At 42.8% G+C, this 24,235-nt stretch overlaps 1 protein-coding gene across 2 annotated transcripts in view; it reads left to right on the forward strand.

Moving 5' to 3' along the window:
• Nucleotides 1-18: 18 nt before the first annotated feature.
• Nucleotides 19-24,235, forward strand: part of KIAA0319L (KIAA0319 like) — a 44,526-nt gene continuing 20,309 nt past the window's right edge. The window contains exons 1-6 of one of the 2 annotated variants that reach the window (XM_074976256.1): nucleotides 19-319; nucleotides 2,625-2,770; nucleotides 10,906-11,591; nucleotides 18,337-18,631; nucleotides 20,550-20,651; nucleotides 22,670-22,767. In XM_074976256.1, coding sequence (XP_074832357.1) covers nucleotides 2,641-2,770; nucleotides 10,906-11,591; nucleotides 18,337-18,631; nucleotides 20,550-20,651; nucleotides 22,670-22,767 — 1,311 coding nt within the window. In that variant the 5' untranslated portion in view covers nucleotides 19-319; nucleotides 2,625-2,640. The remainder of the gene's footprint in view (nucleotides 320-2,624; nucleotides 2,771-10,905; nucleotides 11,592-18,336; nucleotides 18,632-20,549; nucleotides 20,652-22,669; nucleotides 22,768-24,235) is intronic. The other variant, XM_074976255.1, reaches the window with a different exon arrangement.

A 24,235-nucleotide genomic window follows, 5' to 3' on the forward strand; every position in this document is an offset into this window, starting at 1 on the left:
GCCCCCCCCCCCCGGCTACCTGCTGTTGCTGGTGCTGAGGGAAGCGGAGAGAAGGATCCCCCCGGCCCTCCCATGGAAGCGGGGGTGGAGGCTGCGCGGCCCCCCGGCGAGAAGGACCTTAGGCCTGAGCCCCCCCTGCCCTGCGGGGAGCGGCGCGGGTGAGGTCGCGGGGGGCCGGTCCCCGGCCCAGGCGTTGGCTCCGCTGGGCGGGGGGGGGTTATCCCGGCCTTGGGGTCCCGCGTGACGCCCCCTGGCCCAGGGCTCGGACCGGGCCCCAGCGCGAGAACCGCCCCCGGAGCTCCCCGGTCATGTGCCCGTGGTAGGTACCGGCCTGCCCGGCGAGCTGTGCGCCCGGTGCTCGGCGCTGCGCACCCCGCACCCCCACCCCCGTGGTCGCGAGCTCCGGCGCTGCCGTTCTCCCAGCGCGCCGGGTGGGAACGGGGGAGTTGGCAGCGGGAGGCAGCCTGCTTGGGCTGTGCTGGTAACTCCCGGCCGGCGTGGGGATGCGAGGTGTGCCAGCCGGGGGGGGGTTTGTTCTGCGTCTCATCCTTGTCTTGCTTCACCCCCTGTTCTCCAACATAAAGCGGGCCAAGGGCTGCGCCTGATAGCCACTCTTTCCGGGTCAAATAGGATCGGGTCCCTATCAGACTTTCATTTCAGACCCCTCTTCTCCCCACGAAATCACTCTCTCCTGTACAAAGCCAAACCAGCCTTTGCACCCCACAGAATCAGGATTGCTGCCTGGAGCTGCTTGCCGGGGGGGGGGGCGCGGGGGGGAGGCACAAACGTTTATTTTGTTTCCCGTCTCAGTTTGCTGGGGAGGGGGGCAGGGAGGACGCACAGCTGGTGTGATAATTTCAGGCCTACTTTGATAAGAGTTGTATTTTGTGTAACGCCTTTGTTACTTTATGTTGTACAGCAAGCTTAGGATGTTCTGTTCGTAAATTATGAGCGATTGGGTAGTAGGCGGAAAAGAAATCAAGAGGCACAGTATAGGGATAAAGATTTTGTCAGAGAAAAGTAGATAGTGGAGATATTTCCATTATTAAATTCCAAGGGTGTGCATACCAGTGTGACTGCTCATACAATGTTCACCTTGGTTTGTAAAGGGTTTTGTTTTATTCTCCTCTTTCACCTGTTCAGGGTAAATAGCAGTTACAAATTTTCCCTGAACCCTAATACATGTGCAAGGCAATGTATATGTGCAATTAGAAGTCAATCTGTATTTTAATAAGTAATCTATCCCGTGTGTTTATTAGGTTGCCCGAACTGTAAGTTTAAGGAAAAAAAGTTCTGCTTACGCAAACTGAATGTCTCATTTCACAGCTGTTAAGATGCTGATTAAAAACAGTTTATGGCTGTGTACATGAACAGACTTCCACAGAGCTGATAGACCAGATTAGGACCAGTCTTCATTAGTCTAAAATGTTTTACGTAAAGGTTGCCTGGTGATCTATGCTGTTATTTCTTGTTGTCATAATTATGTTGGCATCAATGAGAATTATCTACTGGGTCCATATTCTTGATTGCTACTGTTGGTCAAAATTCTTTCCTTAGTTCTGTGGCAATTTTCTTAAGGATAAATTGAGTCAGCTCTGTAACGATGATGATAATACTGCTGAACCTCATATGGGAAGCTTGATGGACTATTAGCACCACAATGCCCTCATTCTGCCTTGTAAGGCAGATATTTGATATTTTAGATTAACTTTTCATGCCATTCACATTTCACAGCAATACATCTAATAGCTTTTTCCACTGACAGGACTTTGGTAACTAATGATGTTATGAAACAACTTAAGTGACAGATTTCCTCAGAGCCAGTTAACGTTATATCTGGACACTTATTCTCAGTCTGCGAATAAGGCTAGTCAAGGAACAAAGGGAAAACTGGTCAGCTCATACTCCAGTTACAGCTTTTTTTCCTGATACTGGCCTCATTCTAGGCACAGATGAAGTCTGGAAACTCACAAAGATTGAACTTCTAGTTTGGCCAGTAGTATCATCTCCTTTGTCATTAGAAGCAAAATGTGTAGCAAAATAGGCTTTTCATTGGCTCTTTTGTCAATGCTGGTTAACTTTTTTGTCTGTCATCGTTTCTGGCTGGTACCAGCCGGCACAAATGGCCAAGTGGTGACATTTTGTGCTGCCTGCTTAGCAGATGTGCTGGGCTTATTTGTGTTTGTCTTGTTGAAGCAGAGCTGGCTGAGTGTCAGCTGCATATTGCAGATTTGAAAAGGAAGTTTCCAGAGTGCACACACAGAATCAAATGGATTATAATGATGGTATTGGGGATTTCACTTTTGATGCTTTAGAGATGCAAGTGGTGGTGTCTAGAGAGATTGTGAAGGGTGAAAGAAAACTAAATTTCCTGACTTACTGCAGTACAAAGACAGGAAATGATGAAGAGCAGCTCTGTTACTGTTGATTTTATATCAGCTCTCTCGTAACACTGGTAATTACCTCTCTGCAGTTGGTCTGATTCATAATAGATAAGACTGAACACACCATTTTGCCTTGTCAGCTTCATGAAGAGCTGCATTTTGCTAGTCGTTAAAGTGCTACTTGACTGATTTTTGTTTTGATCAATTATTTGGTTCATGATTTCTCTTGTCTGTTTATAGAGCCCTGGTTCTGCCCATGAAGGCCATGGAGAAGAGATTGGAAGCCAAGTTCAGCATTAGCTTCTGGATTTTATCAGAACGTTACTTGGGAAGTCTGCATCTGTTCTATACATGTGCTTGCCTCTGTGCCCTCTCTTCATCTACAGGTACCTATTCAGATCTCTCTCTGACGTTTCTGTGCCTCATTGTAGGTTTAGCGCCTAGATTTTTTTTAAGTGCCTGAAGAGTAGGGTGTGTGAAATCTATTCATTAGCAGCCAGACAGCCTGAAATAGACAAAAAAAACAAACCACCACCACCACCCTCAACCCACACACAAGTACCTGAGAGGAAAGGTGGTTACTGTGTGACTCTGTAGCAAAGTGCCTTTCAGGTGGTAGCAAGGCAGATTGAGCAACTCATTTTGTGATAAAATGATTATATTAACTCTTTCCGCAGCATTACTTTATTATTCTAAGGGCTTGTCTACACTTAAAACACTACGGCAGCATAGCTGAGCCACTGCAGCTGTGCTGCTTTAGCACTTCAGTGTAAATGCTACCTATGCTGACTGGAAGGGTTCTCCCTTTTGGCATTAGTAATCCACCTCCCTAGAATGCAGTAGCTGGGTTGAGGGGAAGAATTCTTCCACTGACCTAGTGCTGTCTGTACTAATGTCAGGTTAATAGCACTACTTGGGGTGGGGAAGTGGATTTCTCGCTCATCTGATAGGTAGTTAAGTCAACCTCATTTTCTAGACATGGCTTAGGGTAACAGTGATGCTGACCTGAGTATCTTTTTAAAAAGTTAGTCAGTAGCTTCTATGATACCAAGAAAATGCTTCTTCAAACAGAAAAATATATTCTTTTTTCCACCTTGCTCATACGTGAGTGTATGTATGTGTGTGCTTTGCTGGGAGACAATTTCCATAGTGAGTCTTCTCAGAGTTAAAAATCTCTTCCGAAGGAGAGAAGTGCTGTGCAAAATTCCTTCATCTGTATCAGGGTTGAAAGCTAAAATAGTTTTCTAACAATGTTTAAAGTCTCCACAGAGTAAATCAGTTAAATGACCTGAATTTACTTATCATAGCAATTCAGAGGCATTAGTCTCACCCCCTGCACTGAGGCAGGACCTAGAACATCCATGACATGCTTTTGTCTAGCTTATTTTTAAAAACATCCAGTGGCGAGGATACTACAACTTCCATTGAAGCCTATTCCAGTATTTAATTATAGTTAGAAAGTTTTTTTTTACTAGCTAACCAAGCTCTCCCTTGCTGCAGAATACACCTATTACTGCTTGTTCTACCTTCAGTGGACAAAGAGAACAACTGTCTTCTTCATAATAGCCCTTAACCTATTTAAAGGCTGTTACCATGCCCATGTTTTTTAAACCTTACCTCAGAGGTCAGATTTTCTAAACCGTTTATCATTTTTATTTCCAGCCTATGGGCTCCATGCCTTTTGTAAAGTGGGACACTCAGAATTGGCCAGAGTGCCCCAACTGAAGTCTCACCAGAGGCCATGCAGAGCAGAACAATTACCTGCTTTATCTTACATATACCATGATTGTTATATACCCCAGAATGATTTTAGCTGTTTTTTTTTTTTGCGAGTACGTTACATTTTTGGCTCATGTTCAACTTTTGATCCATTATAACCCCTGAACCTGTTCTGGAGTTTTGCCACTTAGCCAGTTATTCCAGTGCATTTGATTTGTTTTCTTGCTAAGTGAAAGGGGAAAAAAACTTCATTAAATTTCATTTTGTTGATTTCAAACCAGTTTGTAGTTTCTCAAGATAATTTTGAATTCTGATCCTCTCCTCCAATGTACTTGAAGCCCCTCCCGATATGGTTTCATCTGTAACTTTACAGGCATATTTTCCACTCTGTTATCCAAGTCATTAATGAAAATATTGAAAAATATGACTTAGGAGTCATTCCTGGGGGACCCCATCAGATATGCCCTCTCTGCTTGATCGTAAACCATTGATACCTACTCTTTGAGTACGGGATTTCGTTCAGTTGTGTGCCAATCTTATAGTAATTTTCTCTAGACTATATTTCACTGTTCTGCCTCTGAGGCTGTGTCTACACTAGCCCCAAACTTCGAAATGGCCACGTAAATGGCCATATCGAAGTTTACGAATGAAGCACTGAAATGCATATTCAGCGCCTCATTAGCATGCAGGCGGCCGCAGCACTTCGAAATTGACACGGCTCGCCCCGACGGGGCTCCTTTTCGAAAGGACGCCGCCTACTTCGAAGTCCCCTTATTCCTATGAGCAGATGGGAATAAGGGGACTTCGAAGTAGGTGGTGTCCTTTCGAAAAGGAGCCCTGTTGGGATGAGCTGCGCGGCAGCGAGGCGCGTGAATTTCGAAGCGCCGCGGCCGCCCGCATTCTAATGAAGCACTGAATATGTATCTCAGCGCTTCATTAGTAAACTTCGAAATGGCCATGCAAGCCATTTTGAAGTTTGGGGCTAGTGTAGACGTAGCCTGAGAATATCATGTGGGACTGTGTCCAAAGCTTTGCTGAAACCAAGATTCATCATATTTACAGCTTACCCCTCTCAGTGAGGCCAGTAACCCTATCAAAGAAAGAAATTAGGTTAGTTTGACATTATTTATTCTTGACAAAAGATTGGCTATTCCTTATAACTCTTATCTTTTAGATGTTTACAATTAGTTGTTTAACAGTTTGTTCTAATATCTTTTCAGGTTTCTGGGAAGTTTTTAAATAAATTATTTTGGAGAGTATATATTAGTAGAGCTCTGGAAACTAAAACTCGACCAATCGCAGTTTTAATGTCTGCTTTGTATTCCTGCCCTTCCGTGTGCCAGCCAATTTAAAAAGAGAAAAGAAATGCTCTGTATGCTGTGCCATGGGGTTGTCTGCAATGACGCAATTGCACGAGAGTATCTAGGAGACATTTATTAGGATTCAGGCATGAGTTCTTAGAGGCACACAGATTTTTAAGTGATTAGACAGGGAGATGCTTTCTCAGGAAGTGTTTTTGATGTTTAAAACAAAAAAACCCACTTGCTGTTCATTCAGCTTTGGATCAGGCACATACAGGAGTCTGTGGGCAGATACCCATGGATTTTCAGAGGGCTCAGATAAAGCCTTAAATTCCTAAACACAAATTTTCCCCTGCAGACGTCACTGTGAACTCGGAACAAGTGAGTAATGTAAAAAGGGGATGTGGTAGAGGGGTGTAGTCTTCCAGATGCATGGAAAAATCCATTTTCACCCTGCTTTCAATTCACTTAATAATACTTTGGCTTCATCAGAGAGTGTTCTTAGCTTCCCAAAATCAAGGGTATTTTGCACAGTTAAATTAAAAGCTGCTTCAAGATGGGCAAAATTCCTCTTGATATTCACAGTGTTGGTGCTAGTCTTTAATCCCCATAGTACAATCAAAGGACCCAAATTGCTTTGTGCTCCCAATAAACTTGAAAGAGCAGAGAACTGTCAGTTTCAGATTTTAATGTGCATCTGATCACCACCTCCAGTCCCCCATTAAAAATTATTTTTTTACACTCCCATACCAATAACGTGATAAACACTTCATGTTACAGCAGGGTCATTTCCCCTGCTAGACTTTCACGATGCCCTGTCAGTATGATCATGGTTCAAGCACTTCAGAGTATAATGAGGTTATGTGTTTCCCCCAGGCAGGCAGCTGGTTTGTTTGCTCTTGCAAACAGGACTTCATGTTGATAAAGTGTGACAACAATAGTGCTGGTTTACAAGGTATTGTTGTCAACTTAGTGTTCTGGTGCATTTATTCATTGTTTCTTTTAAAATAGCAATTGAACTCTGCTTTGTACTTTCACCTTCCCCTTTTCTGTCTCCTAAATGGAGGGTGATCCTGGAGCTGCTGCCAACACCGATTTAGAGTAAAATTCTGTTGTCTGATGTTTTCTTTCACTAGTTGTGTTGCCCATTTATTTTCAGTTTGCATTTGCCAAGAAGACATTAAAGTAATTTGGAAATAAAACAGCCTTTTTGTTCTTCCTTACTTTCGGGGAATAAAATCACCTTTCAGTTGGGTTGTTTTTAGATCAAAGTTACCATTTTGGGGGAACATACTATTTGTTTTGAATAAAGCCTCAAGTTTGAATCAAACATTAACCTCTGTTAGAGCAGAATTTATCTTTACTTGGGTTTTAAGCAAGGAGTATTTTGTTTAGATTGTGTGGAGGTCACTGTGACCAGATGCTATCACTGTTTGATGTTATAACTACAGAGTTGCTGCATTGTTGCAAAATGGCATGCACTCCGTTACCTGGGATAGTTGGGTAAAATATAATTTGCTTTATCATTGGAATAAAGGTTGACAAGGAGACTTTGTATCTAGTTGCTAGATTTTCATGATGATTTTGGGAGGCTGAGTTGTGGACCCTCTCAGTTAAACCGTAGTTCAGGACAGGTGCGTGTGCGCACACATACACACAATCCTGTTCTCTCTCTCTCTGAGTAACTTTTGTGGCTATCCAGTATGTGGAATATAGGCTACTCCATCCATGTGGCTTTGAGCATGACCCAGGTCAGAAGAAGGGATCAAGGAAAAATAGAACAAAGAAATATGGCACTTCATGTTTGTTGCTTGTAACGCCAGGATCGCAGGGCATTTTATAAAGGTAGAGAAGAATTACTTTCATTTAATATCTTGGGAAACTCAGGCATGGAAACCGGCTCTCTCCTTCTCCCTTGCCTTAAAATTACATACATTCCGCCTGAAAAAATCTTTGCCAAATGTAGAACGCTTATTTTCTTGGGAGTGGAGAAGTAAGAGAAATGGAAGTTTTACATGGCAGAGAGCAGGAAAAGTGTACTAATTATTCCCTTTCAAGGGAAGTTTAGAGCAGTGTTAAGGTTAGAGTAGTATTGTTCTGCTTGTCGCAGATTCCTTGCTCGTCTATATTGCAACTCTAGGAAACATCACTGAGTATAACACAGTTTCTCTTTTCCATTGTGCACTGTAGGAGCTACACACAATGTGCAGGATCATCAGAATATTAACATGAACATGAGTGAGAGTTAAATATTTTAGGGAAAAACACTGGATTTACCATCCCTTGAAAAATAGGAGTTGTAAAGTTTCCAGCAATCGAGGACTTTGCCAGAGTGTCAGGAAGCCTATTTTTGGGGGGGGTGTCATTATCATGATTTGTAAGTATCAGAGGGTAGGTTTCTTAGTCTGTATCTGCAAAAACAAGGAGGAGTCCTGTGGCATCTCAGAGACTAGAAGATTTATTTGGGCATAAGTTTTTACGGGCAAAAACCCACTGCATCAGATATATCTGGCATTTGGTTTATGCCCATGAAAGCTTGTGCCCAAGTTAATCTGCTGGTCTTTCAGGTGCCATAGGACTCTTTGTTGGTTTTTATGTTTGTAATGTGATGGGTTACTGAGACATTAGCTCTGGGGCATTGTTACATCCCTTAGGCTGTTTGCCTATTTTAAGGAGTCCTTAATCTTTAGAGCTCTTGAATACAGGGAGCCATTAATACATTGATCCATGCATGTACTCTTAAATTTTTCATCCAAAAAAAATCATAAGCAAAGTAGTTTGTTGTGCAAGCTGTGTGTACGTGATCTAAGTATGAAGTAACTTGGCTTTTTTAAAGGACCGAAAAGAACTACAGTAGTTTCCATTGTGGAATAATCACCTGAACAATTAAAGTGGCAAAACTGAAAACAGAAAACAGCCTGTTTTCTTCTCAGTCTGAAAATCGGTCAAACTGACTTCTTGCCTCTCCAAAATTTGATAGTAAAATTTTGCTCCAGTGGTTTAAACATCAGCCTGAGGCAATTTTTTTAATGACACAGAACACTCTAAAATGAAAGGTCTATAATGGGTAAACTGACATAACCTTTACTGTATGACTATAGCTGCTGGTGTCATGCTTCATGTTACCCTCTGAGTTACTTCCTGTATATACCAGTTTACTGCCAGTTCATTTAGTCCTAAAGTCCTATAAATGGGTCCATTACATAAATTGTTTTAAAACAAATCTTACAGCCATTTATTCTCGATTTTTAGTTCCATGTGCAATTATAATGTATACCAGTAGTTTTTATCTTATCATTATAAAGGAGAGACTAATAACCAATTTTAGCTAGTAGGTAATTCACAATAAAAGCCAGAGATGATCGATGATAATTTATCAGGATTTCTTAAATCATCCTGATATTTCCTTCTCTGAAAGATTTGAAAAACAAATTAGCAATTCAATACTTTCTTCGTTGGAAGTGTGTGGTTTTTTTTTTTTTGCGCTTTACCAATACTGTGTCTTCACTGTTCAGTTTTCACTGCAAAAAAGTCAGTGAAAATACTCTTTTGCTTTTAAATTAAAAAGTAACTTTCTTTCTGTGGAAATTGTAAATCTTTGCAACATTTCTGCAACTAATAGCTCCCCCTCAGGGCACCTGAGCTACAGGTAAATGAAGCCGTTTCCCACAGGCCACAGAAAAAATCATGGCACAGCCAGAATGAGGGCTTTGAGAATTTGGCTTCTAGGCCCCAGTATGAGTCCATTAATGCAAGTGACCTCCCTTTAATACGTTTTATACAGCTTGTAAAGCTAAAACTATTTCTCATGGTGTCTAACTTTTTTTTCTCTTTTTCTTAAAATGAAGCTACCCAGTAAAGCTTATTTCAGTTAGAAAAATTCAGCAACTGTCTTCACGTATTATTTGTGGTTGATATAACTGCACTTCCAAAAGATAAAGTGAGTGAACTCAATATTTTGTACCTATTGTACTTGTCAAATGGACTCAGTGGAAATGATAGTGAGGAAAGAACACAGTGGTCCAAGGTGCATTACACAGGTGATAACCTATGCTTAAAATACTTAGTTTCTTCAGTACAAGGTTAATTGCTACAGAGCATCTCATTACCAAAGGCTCGCGATTCAGTCAGCCAACCTTAACATTCTTTATGCAAAGCCTCTGCGGCATGAAAGCAGATCTGCATTGACGGGGAGTTCAGAGCCCTTATACACTGAGCTGCCATACAAAAGCATACAGGCAGATCTGGTTCCAGAAGAGACCCCTGATTTTTAAAATGTTTACCCTACTGTTGCCAGAATTGAATCAGTTTGCAACAGATCACACATTTCAGTATGTGAGGGATATCACTTTGTATGTCTTCATTTTGAGAAGCAGAAAAGTGTATTAATCTGATTAATACTTATGTGCCTTATAATAATTTTGTGACTTTAATTTACCTGTGACCTTGGTAAACGCTAATGTAGTTTTGTAGTAGCGCATATCAAGGCACAGAGATTGAGCAGTGAATCCAAGGTTATATAGCAAGTTACTGGCAGATCCAGGAAAGGAACTAGGGGTTCCTGACTGGTCTAACCACTGGACAACACTTCTTGTTACAACTCTGCTGTCCACATTTTCTCACACACTGATGTCAGCTCGGTTAAGAATGAAAGGGCATTTCAATTTGTTCTGCCCCTTGCTATGCTGAAGTCTCAGATCTCAGCACTGGTTACTGTGCATGAAATTCCCTCATCCTGAGAGGAGTCTCTGGAAAGTGGCTGCATTTTCCATGAAACAGTGGCCTGACCATGTTGTTTCTGTGACTTGGTTTACTGTCATGCTGCCTGAATTGACTTTTTGTAAAACCCCCTTTTGATTTCTGAGTGTAAGAAAATGGTCCTTTAGGAAATCAAAAGTTGGGGGAGGGAGGTTTAAGAACGAAGGATTCTTAAATAATAGAAGCTGCTTTTATACTTCAGCTGTCAAAAACAATGTACTCGGATTTGCTCAGTCTACTGGCTTTGCTATTAGTTGATGCAGCCCAGAGCTGGTTGTGGAAAGCTTGATTCAAGAGGCCTTTGGTGACAAATAACATTTGTATCTACATGCTGTGGGGGTTTTTTTAATTCAAAAGGAGTTTTTGTTTAGAGAGATGGACTTACCAGACCAAATGGAGCAAATCAGAAACTAGATTCGCTGTCTAGTAATACTTTTTCCCTTCTGATACCTTCCGGAGAGTTACATGCTAAAGGAATGTAACATCATGGTGAGTCTATAAATGGGGTAAGATGCAGTTTTGATTTAGAGGGGGAGACTGAGGCATGGAGAGATGAAGTGATGTACTTAAGGTCACATACAGTCAGTCGAGCCAGTTCTGGAACTTGGAACCTTTCCTTCTGATTTCTTGCTTTAACCACACTCCTGTACTCTAAACGCTCTTTAGCAGTGCCCAGGAGTAACTGACAATCACTTTGCCAGATATTGAATTGTCTTTTCTTTTCCACTCTGCCCTCTTCCCAGATGCAAATTGGAATAGAGCTGTGTGCCTTCCAGAGAAGATCCTGTTTGGTGGCCATTTGAGATCATGGGGAGACCACCAATTACAGCTACTGGAGGGATTTCACACTGCCCAGTCATGTCGGGCTGCCTGCTGCCAGAGTCCCAGCTGTGATGCCTTTTGGCTGATGGAAAAGATGTGTATCCAGGTGAACTGCATGATTCCCTATAGGTGTGAGGCAAACAAGACTGAATCCTCAGATTCCATTTTGGTATTCCTGAAGAAATTGAAGACTGCAGAGCACACCTTAAGCTCTCGACCCAAGGGCCAGGAGGGGTCTCTGCTGCACAGGTTGTTGGATTGGCGCACATCAGTCCAACCCAAAACAAGACTGCAAAGGCCCTTTCAGGAGCTGCTGCCACACAGACAGCACGTGGCAAATGACAGGAGGGTCTTGCTGAAAAGGGATGTCTCAGGTGTCCCCGCCAGTGGGAATCCTGCAAATCTGCAAGCCAGGACCTTGGACAGCAAATCCAAGAACAGCTTGAGTAAAATTGGTCTAAAGGATAACCTAGAGCCTAGGCCTTCATTGAGAACTTCACTGCAAAATGGGGAGGACTCAAAAGAGCAGAAAAACAAAAGCTCTGCCTCTTTGGAGAGCAGTAGTGTGAGTGCACTGAGTGATCTGACTGGTGGTGGCTCTCTATGGGTGAGTATATTTGCTGGGAATGAAATGGGGATGTGAATGGACTGTTTTGTTGCTAGTGTTCATTTTATGTGTTGTATCAGTTGAGTGTCCTTCTGATTGTGTTTTACTTTGCAGACTTCATATTAAAAACACTTTAAAGGCACTTTCAGAAATAGGCTTTCCGCCTTTTTGCGGAAAGACAGTAGTTTGACTCTGAATTGGGGAGGATTTGGTTTTATTTCACTAGCCATTTGGCTTTATGAAAAAAGATGGCAGGCAGACTACTTCCTGTCCCATAGAAGACAACCATAAAAGTGACAAGTAAGAAGGAGAGATGTTTGCTGTGTGTTATGTAACCAGGAAAAGGTTGGTGGACATTTGACCTCAGTTACCCATAATATATGGAGTTGACCCATAAAATAAGTAGTTTTCTATGAATAAGTAGCTTGAGCTGTCCATTCTGGAGCAATTCAGTGCATTAATCTGGAGATCTATGCTATTTTGTCATGTGTCTTGGGATCAAATCTATATAATCATACTCTGTAACAGCTCCGGTCTCAATAGTTATTTAACTCACTCTTTCATGGCATAACTTCCATAAAGGTTTGCATTAGCTGTGGGTAAATCAGGATCATTGGCCTTCTGTTTAAAAAAAAAATAGAAGTCTGCGATATTTCCAGATGTCTAGTCTAAACAGAAATAGGCATTTCTGAAATACTAGGTACTCTGTTACACATGCAAACAGTATTGTAGCGTCCCTAATAGGAGTGGTGCTGCAAAGTGAATCATACATTAGGAAACTACACTATGTGAATATCTCATGCCATTTTTCAGGGTCTTGGTGTTATTGCAGAGGTCTCCTTTCTCCCGTGGTTACATTCTAACTCTGCAAAATTGAGAAAATCTAATCCACTCCAGCTATGCAAACCTTGCTGTGCTAGGTAGCACTGTGTTTGATACCAGCCACCAACTTGCAGAGCAGGATGTGGAATGGAGCCAAAGGACACCTCTGAGAATTAGAGAGCCAGTTGTGTGTGAAACAACATTGTGGCTTAGCTTTGCATTTGCAAATGTTTGATTTTCCAGAGCCCCGTGCTACTCAAGAGTGACTCATAAGTTTTCTCTCTTTCTCCTTCCCCTGCAATATTGCAGCATTCTGTCCTGCCTGAAACGTTTCCTTCATCTGGCATTTCGTAAGAAATTGAGACTTCAGCAGTGATCTCATTCTCCTGTTCCATAGACACCTGGTTTTTGGGGAGATTTCACTCTGGTGAACTTGAACAGCTAACTTGAAACTTTTCTTATCTCTCTCAATTAAGTTACTTGGCTCTCACCTCCTTGTGTGTTCAGTCAGCAGCATTAAGGCCAGAATCAAACCCAGCATCTGCTCACAATATTTTAAACCATGTTTAAAAGCTGTGATGTTGTTTACGCACCATCTAATTATTTTACAGGATTTTCCCATTTTTGGGGAGCTATCCTGTTCATAATTAAGTTATCCTGTTGGAAGTACTTTATGGGGCATGGTTCCACTTCATGCTATTGCTGCTCAAAACCTCTTCATGAGTTACCCCAGAGATGATCTTCTTATACTGTGAGTTGTGGCTCTGATAAGGAGGTTGTTTTGCAGTTTGTGGCAGCTGTTATTAGGCCCCTTCTCTGACATGTTCTTTTAAAAAACAAATGTCAGTGATGCTACATCTCCCCATTTCCTGCTTTCAGGATGTGCATATGCTTTGCTGTTAATGTCCTGTGTGACCTAGACTGGAGTATCAGATAAATCTCACTAACTAGACATCTAGCTTTAGTTTCGTATTCCCATTGTATGTGCTGCTTGTCAGCTGGTTCTGTTCATGGTATTGTGTCCAGGTACAATAAGCTCTTGTCTTTTCATGAAGTTTAAGGTAGCAGTGATCTTTGCAGTTATGGTTCCTTCCATCAGAAAGTCTCATAACATATGTTAATGGCATTCACTAAAGCCTTCCAGCAACCTGTAAGATTGGCAACTATTTTACCCATTTTACATATAGGTTAATTGAGTCACGGAGTTCTTAAGTGACTTGCACAGCAAGTCAATTGCAGAGACAGGAATACAATCTAGGAGTCTTTACTATAGGTCCCCTTTACTAACTAGATAACCCTGCTGCTCCCCAAAGAAATGAGGAATATTTTTTTTAACTTCCATAATTTCTTCACACTTTCCTACACACGAGCATACATTTTTCTATCTGACCACCGTACATACTAAGGTGGTACAAGCCTTATTTGTATCTGAGGATCTTACAATCCTAATGGATTTTATTCTCACAACACCCCCCAGTATGCAAGGTTGCTGCACCTATGCTGGCTCAAGGAGAGACGAACGTGCATGAGATAAGGTTTTATTGCAGAACTTTGTGTAAGCTCAGACGGTTGTCTCGTATACCAGAAGTGCGTGTCGCTCTCTTACAACCCTGTGAGGCAGGGAAGTGTGACTATGTCCATTTTTTGGATGGGAAACTTGGAAATTGAGAGACTTGCCCAAGGTGTCATGAAAGTTTTTGATGGAATAAGGAATTGAGTGTGTCTCTCCCAAATCCTATGCCAGTGCCCTAGCCATTGGGCCATTCCTTTACTGTCAACAGAAGTCAAACTGAACAGTTGTACTTCTTACATTCCTTACCGAAGAACGGTTAAATGAAGCCAAGGACGTAGTTTGTGTAGTGGAATGTTTAAGGACTCAGCATTCAGCTCTTCGGCAGCCTTTGTTGGGGAAGAATCGGTGAGATTTCCAGACTGGGATGGGTGAGTGGCCAGGTTTTTGCTCTGTGTAATACTGTGAAACCAATGGACTTTCACCTTGGATAAATTTGGTCCAATGTGAATGGCCTGTTGCTTTGGTTGTCCAGTGTATTGTATTTAATACTCACATGTATACAGAGAAGTTTCATGGTTTACAGGTGGGCTGAAATCTGAACATTTGATCATTACTGTGTGCACAATGATTAGCCTCTGAGGGCGTCAGACAGCTGTTTGCAAAGGGCTGCTCTCTTCTGAATTGTAAAGGAGGAGAAGCAGATGCAGGCTTTACCTGTGTAAGCTTTTGCTGTTGCTAACTTCTGCTGGAGGGTTAGCAGGGCTGTCTAATTTCTAGTGTTTCTAAACTCTGGAGAGACAATCAAGCAGTTGTTGTTTCAGTAAAAATTTTGTTGCAACTCGTCGATTTCCCCACCCCAGTCCCATATGAAGGTGATGATCTTGAAGCTGCATTGCCATTTGCTAAAGCACAGTGGTGGTAGAGTAGACCCTTGAGTTGCATGAGAGTTATGTTCCTGAAAAACCAGGCGTAACTTGAAATTCGTGTAAGTTGAGGTGGCAGGGCCACCAGCTCAGCACCGGCAGCTGCTGCCATAGCCAGAGCAGGGGATTCCCCCGTTAAGGGGGAAGAGAGCTGGTAGAGCACTTTGTTCAGCCAGCTCTGCCCAGGGGGTGCTGCTGCTGGGGAGACGGGAGTGGGGATCCCCTTGTTAACATATCCTCCCATTAAAAGGCTGCTGGCTACTGAAGCAAAGCTCCCCCCAGCTCAACCACAGGCAGTGGCCACTACACAGGCAAGTGGGAAAGGGATCCCCCCGTCCAAAGGGAACAGAGCTTCCCCTGAGTGCCATCACTGAGGGGTAGAGGCGGGGGCAGGTTGGAGGGGTCTTGTGTCGGGTGCCCCCGCCCCTGAGACGGCACTCGGGAAGATCTGTTCCCCTTTGATGGGGGAGCCCCTCCCCCCCTCGCCTGTGCAGCAGCAGCTGCCTCTGGCTGGGGCTTCTGGAGTGCCCCACCAATCGCGCTAAAATGAGATACGTGCATGTCGAATGTGCATATCTGGAGGGTTTTCTGTATGTGGGTTTAGTGTGTGTGTGTGTGTGTGCTGCAATATGGAAGGTGAGGAGAGAGCAAGTTGTGGTGAACTATAGTCCACCCTGTGTATCAGCCCCTCTGTGAGAAAGAGAAATTGGTGCTTAAATTAGTGACATTCAGTGACATTCTCCAGGCACCAAGTCCCAGCTTCTGCCTTGCCACAGAAATATTTGCCTGTTTTAAAATACAGCATTGAATTTAAAGCCAGTCAAGAGAAAATTACAGTGTTGTTGATCAATGCTGCAGCTTCAACAGAGCCAAGGGAACCCAATTCTTAAATATGGAGCCTCACAATTACAGTCACTCAGCATTGTTTGTCATGAATTCTGGGCTTTATTGTCACTTACTCACATCCCTCAGGACAGGTAGTTAAAAATTGGAACAATTCACCAAGAGTTACAGTGGATTCCCCATCAGTGGCAAATTTTAAATCAAGACTGGATGATTTTCTAACAGAACTGCCTTTGGAATTATTTTTGGCAAGTTCTCTGATGGGCATTGCACAGGAAGTCAAAATGGTCCCGTCTGGCCTTTAAATCAATTAGTCTATATGGTTGGGTAACTTTCCTGCAGAAAGAAAGGGGAAGGTCTGCCTTTAATTCCAGCACGAGCGCTGTAATTATTGGTGATATTTGGCATACGCCTCAATTTTTGGTGTGCTTCACAGATACAGATGAACACATGGCCACTGCGCTGTAGCTTTTCCCATGTAAATTCAGACCTTGTGTAGAAATAAGGGTCCAGTTAAATGAGCTGCTGCTGCTGCTGCTGATTATTATTATGATAAGAACCCTTTCCAGGCATAACTTTTGCTCTGGCAAGAGATTAGTGCAGTCATGAATGAATCTGCCCACACTTGCTGTTACAGTCCCATTTTACAGAATGGGATGACTGGGGTAGGAAAGTTAGGTCATTTGCCTGAGGCCACAAACTAGGGCTAGAATTCATGACTTCCAATCATGCACTTGCACTGATAGACCACATCTCTGTCCAAATATTCATTTAGATGGTAATGAGAGAAGGATCAGACTTCCTAAGTACATTTGTAGAAGACCAGGCCTGACCCACCTTACGCAGTGGGGATTCTCTACACTTCCATGCATCTCTTGCCAACCCTATGAAGGGGTTTTGTTAAAAAGTGACTTCTGCAAGCTGCTTAAAACCCTGGCTAACTTCTTAATTCGTTACCTTTCCAGCACAATCTGTCTTGCATGTCTGCGTTCCTGAAACTCTGCTCTGTAGCCTGGATTCCCCTGGCTACTTCCTTTCTTGACTTACCTCTAAATAGCTCTAAAGCTATTCTGTTTATCCTTTCAGTGCACTTAGTGAAAGGGATACAGTAATGGACATTGAGGATAACTAGTACATGTTAAGGAAGCCACTGCTGACCATATTAAGATTCATAATGAAGAATGCTATTTCTTTCTAGATTTGCCTGCTTTGGTGTAAAGAATCTATAGAATCAGCAAAGTGTGTGAGTCCATTAGCCTATAAGAAAAAGTGGAGAGAATCTTTCTTTGCCTGTAATATTAATAGTGCTTTACCCTTGTATCTGCTGTCCATGGAGTGAAGGTATTTAAACACATTAACAATTAGTTACTCTTCACACTTACATTGAGGATGAGGAAACTGAGGCAGAGCAGGTATGAGTGTCTTACCCAACATGGCAAGGAGAGTTTTGTGGAAAAGCTTGAACCACGAAGCCAGCCTTCCTTCCCTGGTGTTAGCATTGGTGGTTTGGCCATTTCAGCATGTACGTTCAGGGACTTCATTTTTATCAATGGTATCAAAATGTTCTCTACAGTGTAGTCTAACTACCGTGACTTGTGGCTATGCACTTCTGCAGCATCCTTTGTTCAAACTTAATGCCAGTAACGTCACAAATGTCTTTTTTTGGTTTGACTCAGTGGTACCAGGTGAGGCAGTGATGGAGTGATTCATTTACAAAGTAGGTTCCAGATAGAACAGGGGTAAGTGCTGGGTTTTCAGTGTTCAGCAGATTTTATTGAAACATTGTTTATTTAACAAAATATGCTATGTGCTCGACAGATAAACCCAATAACAGTAGAAATGTTCAAGAGTTACCCTGCAGGCTGCTAAACAGAGTGGCGCTAGGTGCTGTAGAAACAATATCTGATGAAAGGAAATAAATAGTTTTTGGTCTGTTTTGTTTATTTGTAACGAATAGACTCATACTTCATGGTAAGCAGAATGAGGATGTGTACAGACTTTCTGATCCTCTTCTCCAGACAGTTTCTGTTGTGGCATACACTCCCAGCTATTTAGGTACAGGTAATTCGGAGCAAGGTTTTGTGTCTTTTAGGGGCATTCGTAAACAAATCTCACCCTGCTGCAGTGAGTGATTCTTTAACCACAAAAATTCTGGTGGAATCCTCTTCCTTCAGACCAGCCCTCATCTCAACTTCTGAAATAGGAATACGTGATTGACAAACTAGCAGAGGGAAATGCTGTAGCTCTGCTCATTCAATGCTTGCAGGCACTCCAGCATCTTCTGTGGAGCCTGCTGTCACACCTCATATGCTACAACAGCTGATGTTTTTAGATCTACGAGGACTAAGCTGAACGCAGTTGAGACGGAAAAAATCTAAATGTTTTGGAGAAGGAGCCACGGGGGAAGTGCAGGGTGGGCAAGAAGAGGTAGTAACAGTGTTTAAAAGAAAGGGAAGGTAAATGCAAAACTTCTTAATAACAGGAAAATAGGTAGGGGGCTTCGTTCCTCCTTAATTTTAGGAGGAACTTGTGAATATCTTGCAGGCATTTGATAGCCTGCAGATATGGGGGGAATTTGGGGTCAGTCTGAGTTTAAAACTCAATCGACATCCAGTTTCAGATTGAGACATTCTCTTCTTTCCAGGCTCATGGAGGGACATCCACATCAGAACTTCCCATGCTGGCTACATTCTCCAGCCCCATAGCACTGGGCTTGACTGCCACTGGCAAGGCTGAGAAACCCAAGCAGTCAAACGACACATCCTTCCAGCCTCTCTCCTTTGAGGACATTCTCCCTACAAACAGTGCTCTGCAGGAGAAAAACACGACGGAGGTGCAGACCATGACTGCTGTGCCCACTGGTGTTCCCACCAATGACAGTGTTACCACAGTCCAGGCAATCCCCGCCCCATCAGCAAGCACCCCTTCACCAGTGCTAGGTGAGAGTGTGCACCTGCAGCACCTTTTAGACACACAACGTTCCACTGAGTGACTGACTGAGACGTTAAAGCACCGTACGGCTGCTGCCATGGGACGGGACCTGAATACAGTTTCTCCAAGATTTTGCTGGGGAGGGGAGTATCTCTTCCGACGTGTATGTTAGTCGGAGGCGGTAGCCCAAGTTGGGGGTCCTGGCATGGGGGTTGGTCTGGGCCCCACGAGCCATCCTGAGGGCTCCTGGTACGGGCCATGACTGTCCCTGAACACCCCACTGGGGCCCTTGGGCTAAGGGATGGGATCCTGTGTTTGGAATTGCAAATCTTTGTCTACCGAATCTGTTCTCCAAGTGCATCTCAGAAGAAGTGAGAGTGTCTCTGGTGTCATAATGGGAATAGAGATCTGACTCGAGGTAGTGGCAGGAAACCTTGTTTCAGCAACTATATGTAGTACACTGCTCTCCATCCAGATGAGCAGAAGTTCCTCATCTTAATTTGTAAGGTGATGACACATGATGGGGTATGAGGGTTTTTCCCCTCTAAAATGTATGTGTATTTTAGCCATGCAAAAGCAGTACACTTGGCCAGGCCTCATTCTGCAGCAGAGTGCCATGTTTCTATTCACACCAAGGGTTCCTAAAGGTGATCCTTACCCAATGTATGAAATAACAAAAGAACTACAAATAACACTAGGGTAAACCAAACTTGACTCACAGCTTTCTTCCGTACAAAGAACAAGAAGTCCTATGGCGCCTTATAGACTAACCGATCATTTGGAGAATAAATTTTTGTGGGCAAAGATCCACTTCATCAGATGTGTGTGTTTCTTCTGGGAGGATCTGTGCATATACACAAGGAGCTGTGTGTTGCTCACCTGTGGTGACTAGCTGCAGCATATCAAAATTCACTAAATTCAGTTCTTGGAAAGACCAAGAGCTTAATTCTTGTAAATTTAGAATCAGTAGGGCCGACAGATTCACCAAGCTCCTGGGCAAGGTGGGGATTTGGAGTGGCAGAGTCTGTGTCCCCGAAGGGGATGGGCTGGGGTTAGCCTAACTCAGGCAGCTCCACCAACACCCCCAGGTAAAAAGAAGAAAAACAAGTGGGGAGAGCAGAAAATACACTGAGAAAATCACTCACCTTTCAAGTCTTTGTGCCTAGTTTAAAAAAAAAAAAAAGGGGGGGGGGGGACAGAAAAGGCCACAAATCTCATTTTCGCTTACCTTTGTCAAGTCACCTGTAAGAACAAAATTAGTCACCTCTTTTGAGTCAGTGTTAGAAAGAAATGGTCCTGCTCTTTTTTTCCTGCTTAGGAAGCTGAGAGGAAAATTCAAAGTAAGTGAAACAACCTTAACAACCTTGTATTTAGGGTTAGCCCAGCATGAAAGTGGAAGGTGTGCAGCTTGTTTTAGAAAATCTGTTCGCTTCTAAGGAGCACTTATTTTTTTCTGCTAAGAAACCTTGAATTTTTCATACATTTGTAAAGATCTGGCATTGCTGTTCAGTAGAAAGCAGTGCTTGTTTTCCCTCTTCCATACAAGAGCAGTTAGGTTTTCAGGAAAGAACCATTGTGCTAAGTTCTTCTCATCCCTGCGGGACTGGCTTGAAGGAGGCCTTTGTACCAGGCATGAGGTCCCATTTCAGCTCTTCAGAAATGCCCCAGAAATTACATAGCTACTCCAAAGAGTGGGAGATAACTGAGTAATTGCAGGCTCCCCTCAAAAGAGTGAAGACCCCTTAACATTTTTGGATTCAGTAGTAGGCAAAAACCTGAAATGGTAATGGAGCTAAGTGATGAGATGGTCGCAAAATACAGGCAGTTTGCTGCAGAATTATATTCCACAGGCTCTGAAGCCAACACTCTTTATGTGTGTAACATTTCCCCGTTCCTGTTAATGCTGTGTGTATCTCTCCCTCTCAGCTATGAAGGCGCTGATAGTTTCTGCAGGAAACAACGTGGAAGTGACTCTGCCAAAGAATGAAGTTCAGTTAAATGCATTTGTCCTTCCTGAACCACCAATGGGTAAGACTTCACTGGGAGCCCTGAATATGTGGGATGAAGAAGAGGCCAAAAATACCTAAGTGCCTTGTTAAGTAGGGAAATCCTGAAAGTCTCTTCTAGGCAAACAGTCCTTTTCTCCAGTTCACATGGCAGTATGGCCTGGGTCAGAAATGAGGAGCTGAATGCAGAAATTCTCCTGAGACTTATTTTTGCCCAAAAAGAATGAGGCTATTCTTCTTGCTCACCAGTGTGTGACAGCCTATGAGGGAAGACCATTGTTTTAAGGAACTCTGGAGCAGGCTAGGTAAACCCAGTTTCAGTTCCCTTTCCAAGGACAATGTGTGTGTCAACTTTTTGTTCATTGACACAGAAATACGGTGCTCACAATTTACTCTTGTCGTCATATGGATTTAGGCATAAAGAGGAACAAAAAGCAGAGCTGAGATTTAGTTGTAATTCAGTGAAGTGACAGGACTTGTCATTTAAATGAAGCAGATAGCCAGAGGCCGTGTCTTCTTTTCAGCTGAAGGTCTGATCAGAATTTACCCCTTGAGCAGTAAAGGTGTTTTACTTGTCTGGACTAAGTTTTTGTTTTCCTGGATGGCCAGACTGTAGGCCTTCAGCTAGCTGACAGCTGACATATTACAGAAAACTCTGGGAAACAGTTATTCCAGAGAGCATTTTGTCGTTCATTGGGATGGAAGTTTTCATGAACCAGAATCTTACTTTCCTCCATTAGCACTCCGTGACAGTGTTTGCACCCAGATAAGAGACTTGATCCTTGAACTCTGCTGTTCTTATTTCCCCCTCCTGAAATACAAACATCCTTTGTCATCGTAGTAATAATAATAATAATAATAACAATAATAATAAATGTTTTATATCTACAAAGTGTTTCCACTGAGAGCCTCAGAGTTTTACCAGAGGTGATGAAGTTTGATCTCCACTCTATAGGGAAGTTAGTTCAGGCACAGATACAATTTGACCATGGTTTCCCAGTGTCTCCTGTCCTAACGATTAGACCTTGTTGCCTCCTATAATAGCAAGGGGTAGAAATCGAGATACCACAGTTGTGCAGTTCCAAGTGAGATCAGTTTTGGGAGCAATTGTAACTTCATAGTTTCCCATCAGGAGTTCATGGGTCTTCAGTGCTAGTTGATGACATCTGAAGTTAGGAATTTTACCAGCTTATAGAAACTCCCTTCTGATTTGCTGAATAAAGTCTCTGGCTTTTAAGGATTGCTACACTGAGAAGTGGGAAACTGAGGATCCAGAAAGCTGGAGAGTCTGTTCAATTGTGTGTTGGACCTAACCCTCACCTACAATGACACCAGGCAACCTGAAAAGCAAAAATGAAGGAGGACTATATGTGACAAGTGTAACGGCAGTAAAATGGAAAATGTGTATTTCTTGTAATGCCCACGGTCAAATTTTCAGACAGGTGTCTACATGATTTGAGAGCAATAATTCTCTCTCCTTTTCTTGTACTCTGGAGATGTGATCATTTTGAACCTCCTTCACCCCTTAACGGCAGTGGTGGGCAACCTAGGCTAGGGAGTGGGCTGCATGAGGGCCTTCTGTCATGCCAGTGAACCCCAAGATTGTTGTAATCAAGACAGGTTTTTGGAATAGGGTAGTTTTGCTAACTGTGCTCATGTCTAGAACTTGCAGGGTGTGACAGTTGAACCACAGCAGTACTTTGATTGGACGCAAAGGCTCCTAGAGTAAATGCAGTCTGCCTGCACCTCACTTCATGTGCCCTTGCTTTATGTGTGTCACTGTGCAGACACAAACCAGCGGAATCTGCAATCCTGTGCATGAGCAACGTGGAATACGCTGACGGGCTGTAGGTTGCCCACCACTGCTTACAGAGGTGTGAGAGTATTGCTAGCTCCCTACGTGGGTGTGGTGTTGATGAACAGACCAGCACTTCCCCATAGTGCAGCAGGAGGGACTGATGGGAATCTGAGCACTTGCACGTCTCTTCTTTTTTTAAATGCTTCTTAACTGTGTGGCCTGTGAAATTCTCCTTTCTTTAGGAACCAGCTACACCTATGACTGGGGGCTGATTACTCACCCAAAAGACTACAGTGGAGAGATGGAAGGCAAACGCACCCGGACGCTCAAGTTGTCTAAGGTGAAGCTCTGACTGCCTCTTGTCCTTTGTGTCATACAGGGTGATCCTCTTAACAGAGAGGCAAGGAACACTATCAGCCCCCAAACACTTGCATGTTATTTCTTTGAGTGAATAGAAAACTGCGTGGCTGGCAAACCGCAAGTGGCTGGCTGAAAGACTTGTAGATAAAGGTTTCATAAAGGAGAGCTGAAAGTAGTGCAGTAATACCTGTGGTAAAGAAGAGACCATTTAAGAGCTTCGCTGCAGTCTATGAGCAGCATTAAAACCCTAACATTGCAACGAACAATAAAATTCAAGAGAGCATTTTCCTGCTAAGCTGGTCCAAGGTTAGATTATTTTTAAAGCCCCCTTTACACCCTGCCCCACCTTGTCAGGATTTGGGTTTCTGCACAGTTTTGTAAATGACACCAGCTCCACTAGCTTCTTGGCCTGTGCTTTAAGGTGTTTTACAGGAGACTAGCACATGTACCAGGCATTGCTCGGGTCCTTAAGTTAGGTGGGGTTTTTTTTTGGAGACGGAAGTGGGGAAGATAAAAGGAAAACATACACACTTTATGTAAATGATGGTATTTTTAAAAAACATAGTATTATGTTTAAGCAGTTAATTTTTATTTGATATTTCTTACAAAAAAAGTGATTAACATTTTTTTCTGTTAAAATTTTTTTTGAATTTTTTTAAATGGGAATTCCATCAAATATATGTGTTTCCTTCATCCCTATAAATTCTTATTGTTCGATACATTTCAGAAAAAAAAAAAAGGGGGGGGCTGCAATCAATTTGCTTTCCAATAACATTTTCTTCTAGTTTTCAACACTTGAGCACTGATTTAGCTGTGCCAAAACAGCGCACTACTCCAAATTTACTGAGAAGCAATCCTATTCCAGGATCATCTTATTTTTCTGGAACATCTTGGGTCAGCCTCTTTCATACAGTCGCTCAGTCATCTCAGTTTTGAGGACTGTACTTGATGTTTCTGTTCCTTGTCTTTTGGTTTTATGAGAAGCAGTCCCATTCCAGGCACATCCCATTTTCCTGCGCAACCAAAAGTGGGTCTGTCCCACAAAAGCTCACCCAATAAACTATTTTGCTAGTCTTTAAAGTGCTACTTGACTGCTTTTTGTTTTGATAGTGTATAGACTAGCACAGCTTCCTCTCTGTTACTATCCAAACCATTACAGTGCTTTGTTACGATAAGAGGAAGCTGTATACCGAATTTGGTGGTCCTAGCTTCTATCATTTAGGCGGAGTTCTTGACCAAACAGACAAACACTGTAAAATATATAATAGAGTGAAAGAATCATTCTTTCACACAGATATGTGGGGAATTTTTAACGAGGATTATTTTAAACAGTGCACGAAAATATAACGCTTCTCCCCGGAAGAGATGAATCAATTCTGCTCCAACAGTGCACTCAGAGAAAAAGAGCTATAGCCGTAGCAGTATGGAGGGTCCCTCCTCCCTCAGTC

The sequence above is a fragment of the Carettochelys insculpta genome, chromosome 24, assembly GCF_033958435.1.
Source record: "Carettochelys insculpta isolate YL-2023 chromosome 24, ASM3395843v1, whole genome shotgun sequence".
Lineage (NCBI taxonomy): Eukaryota > Metazoa > Chordata > Testudines > Carettochelyidae > Carettochelys > Carettochelys insculpta.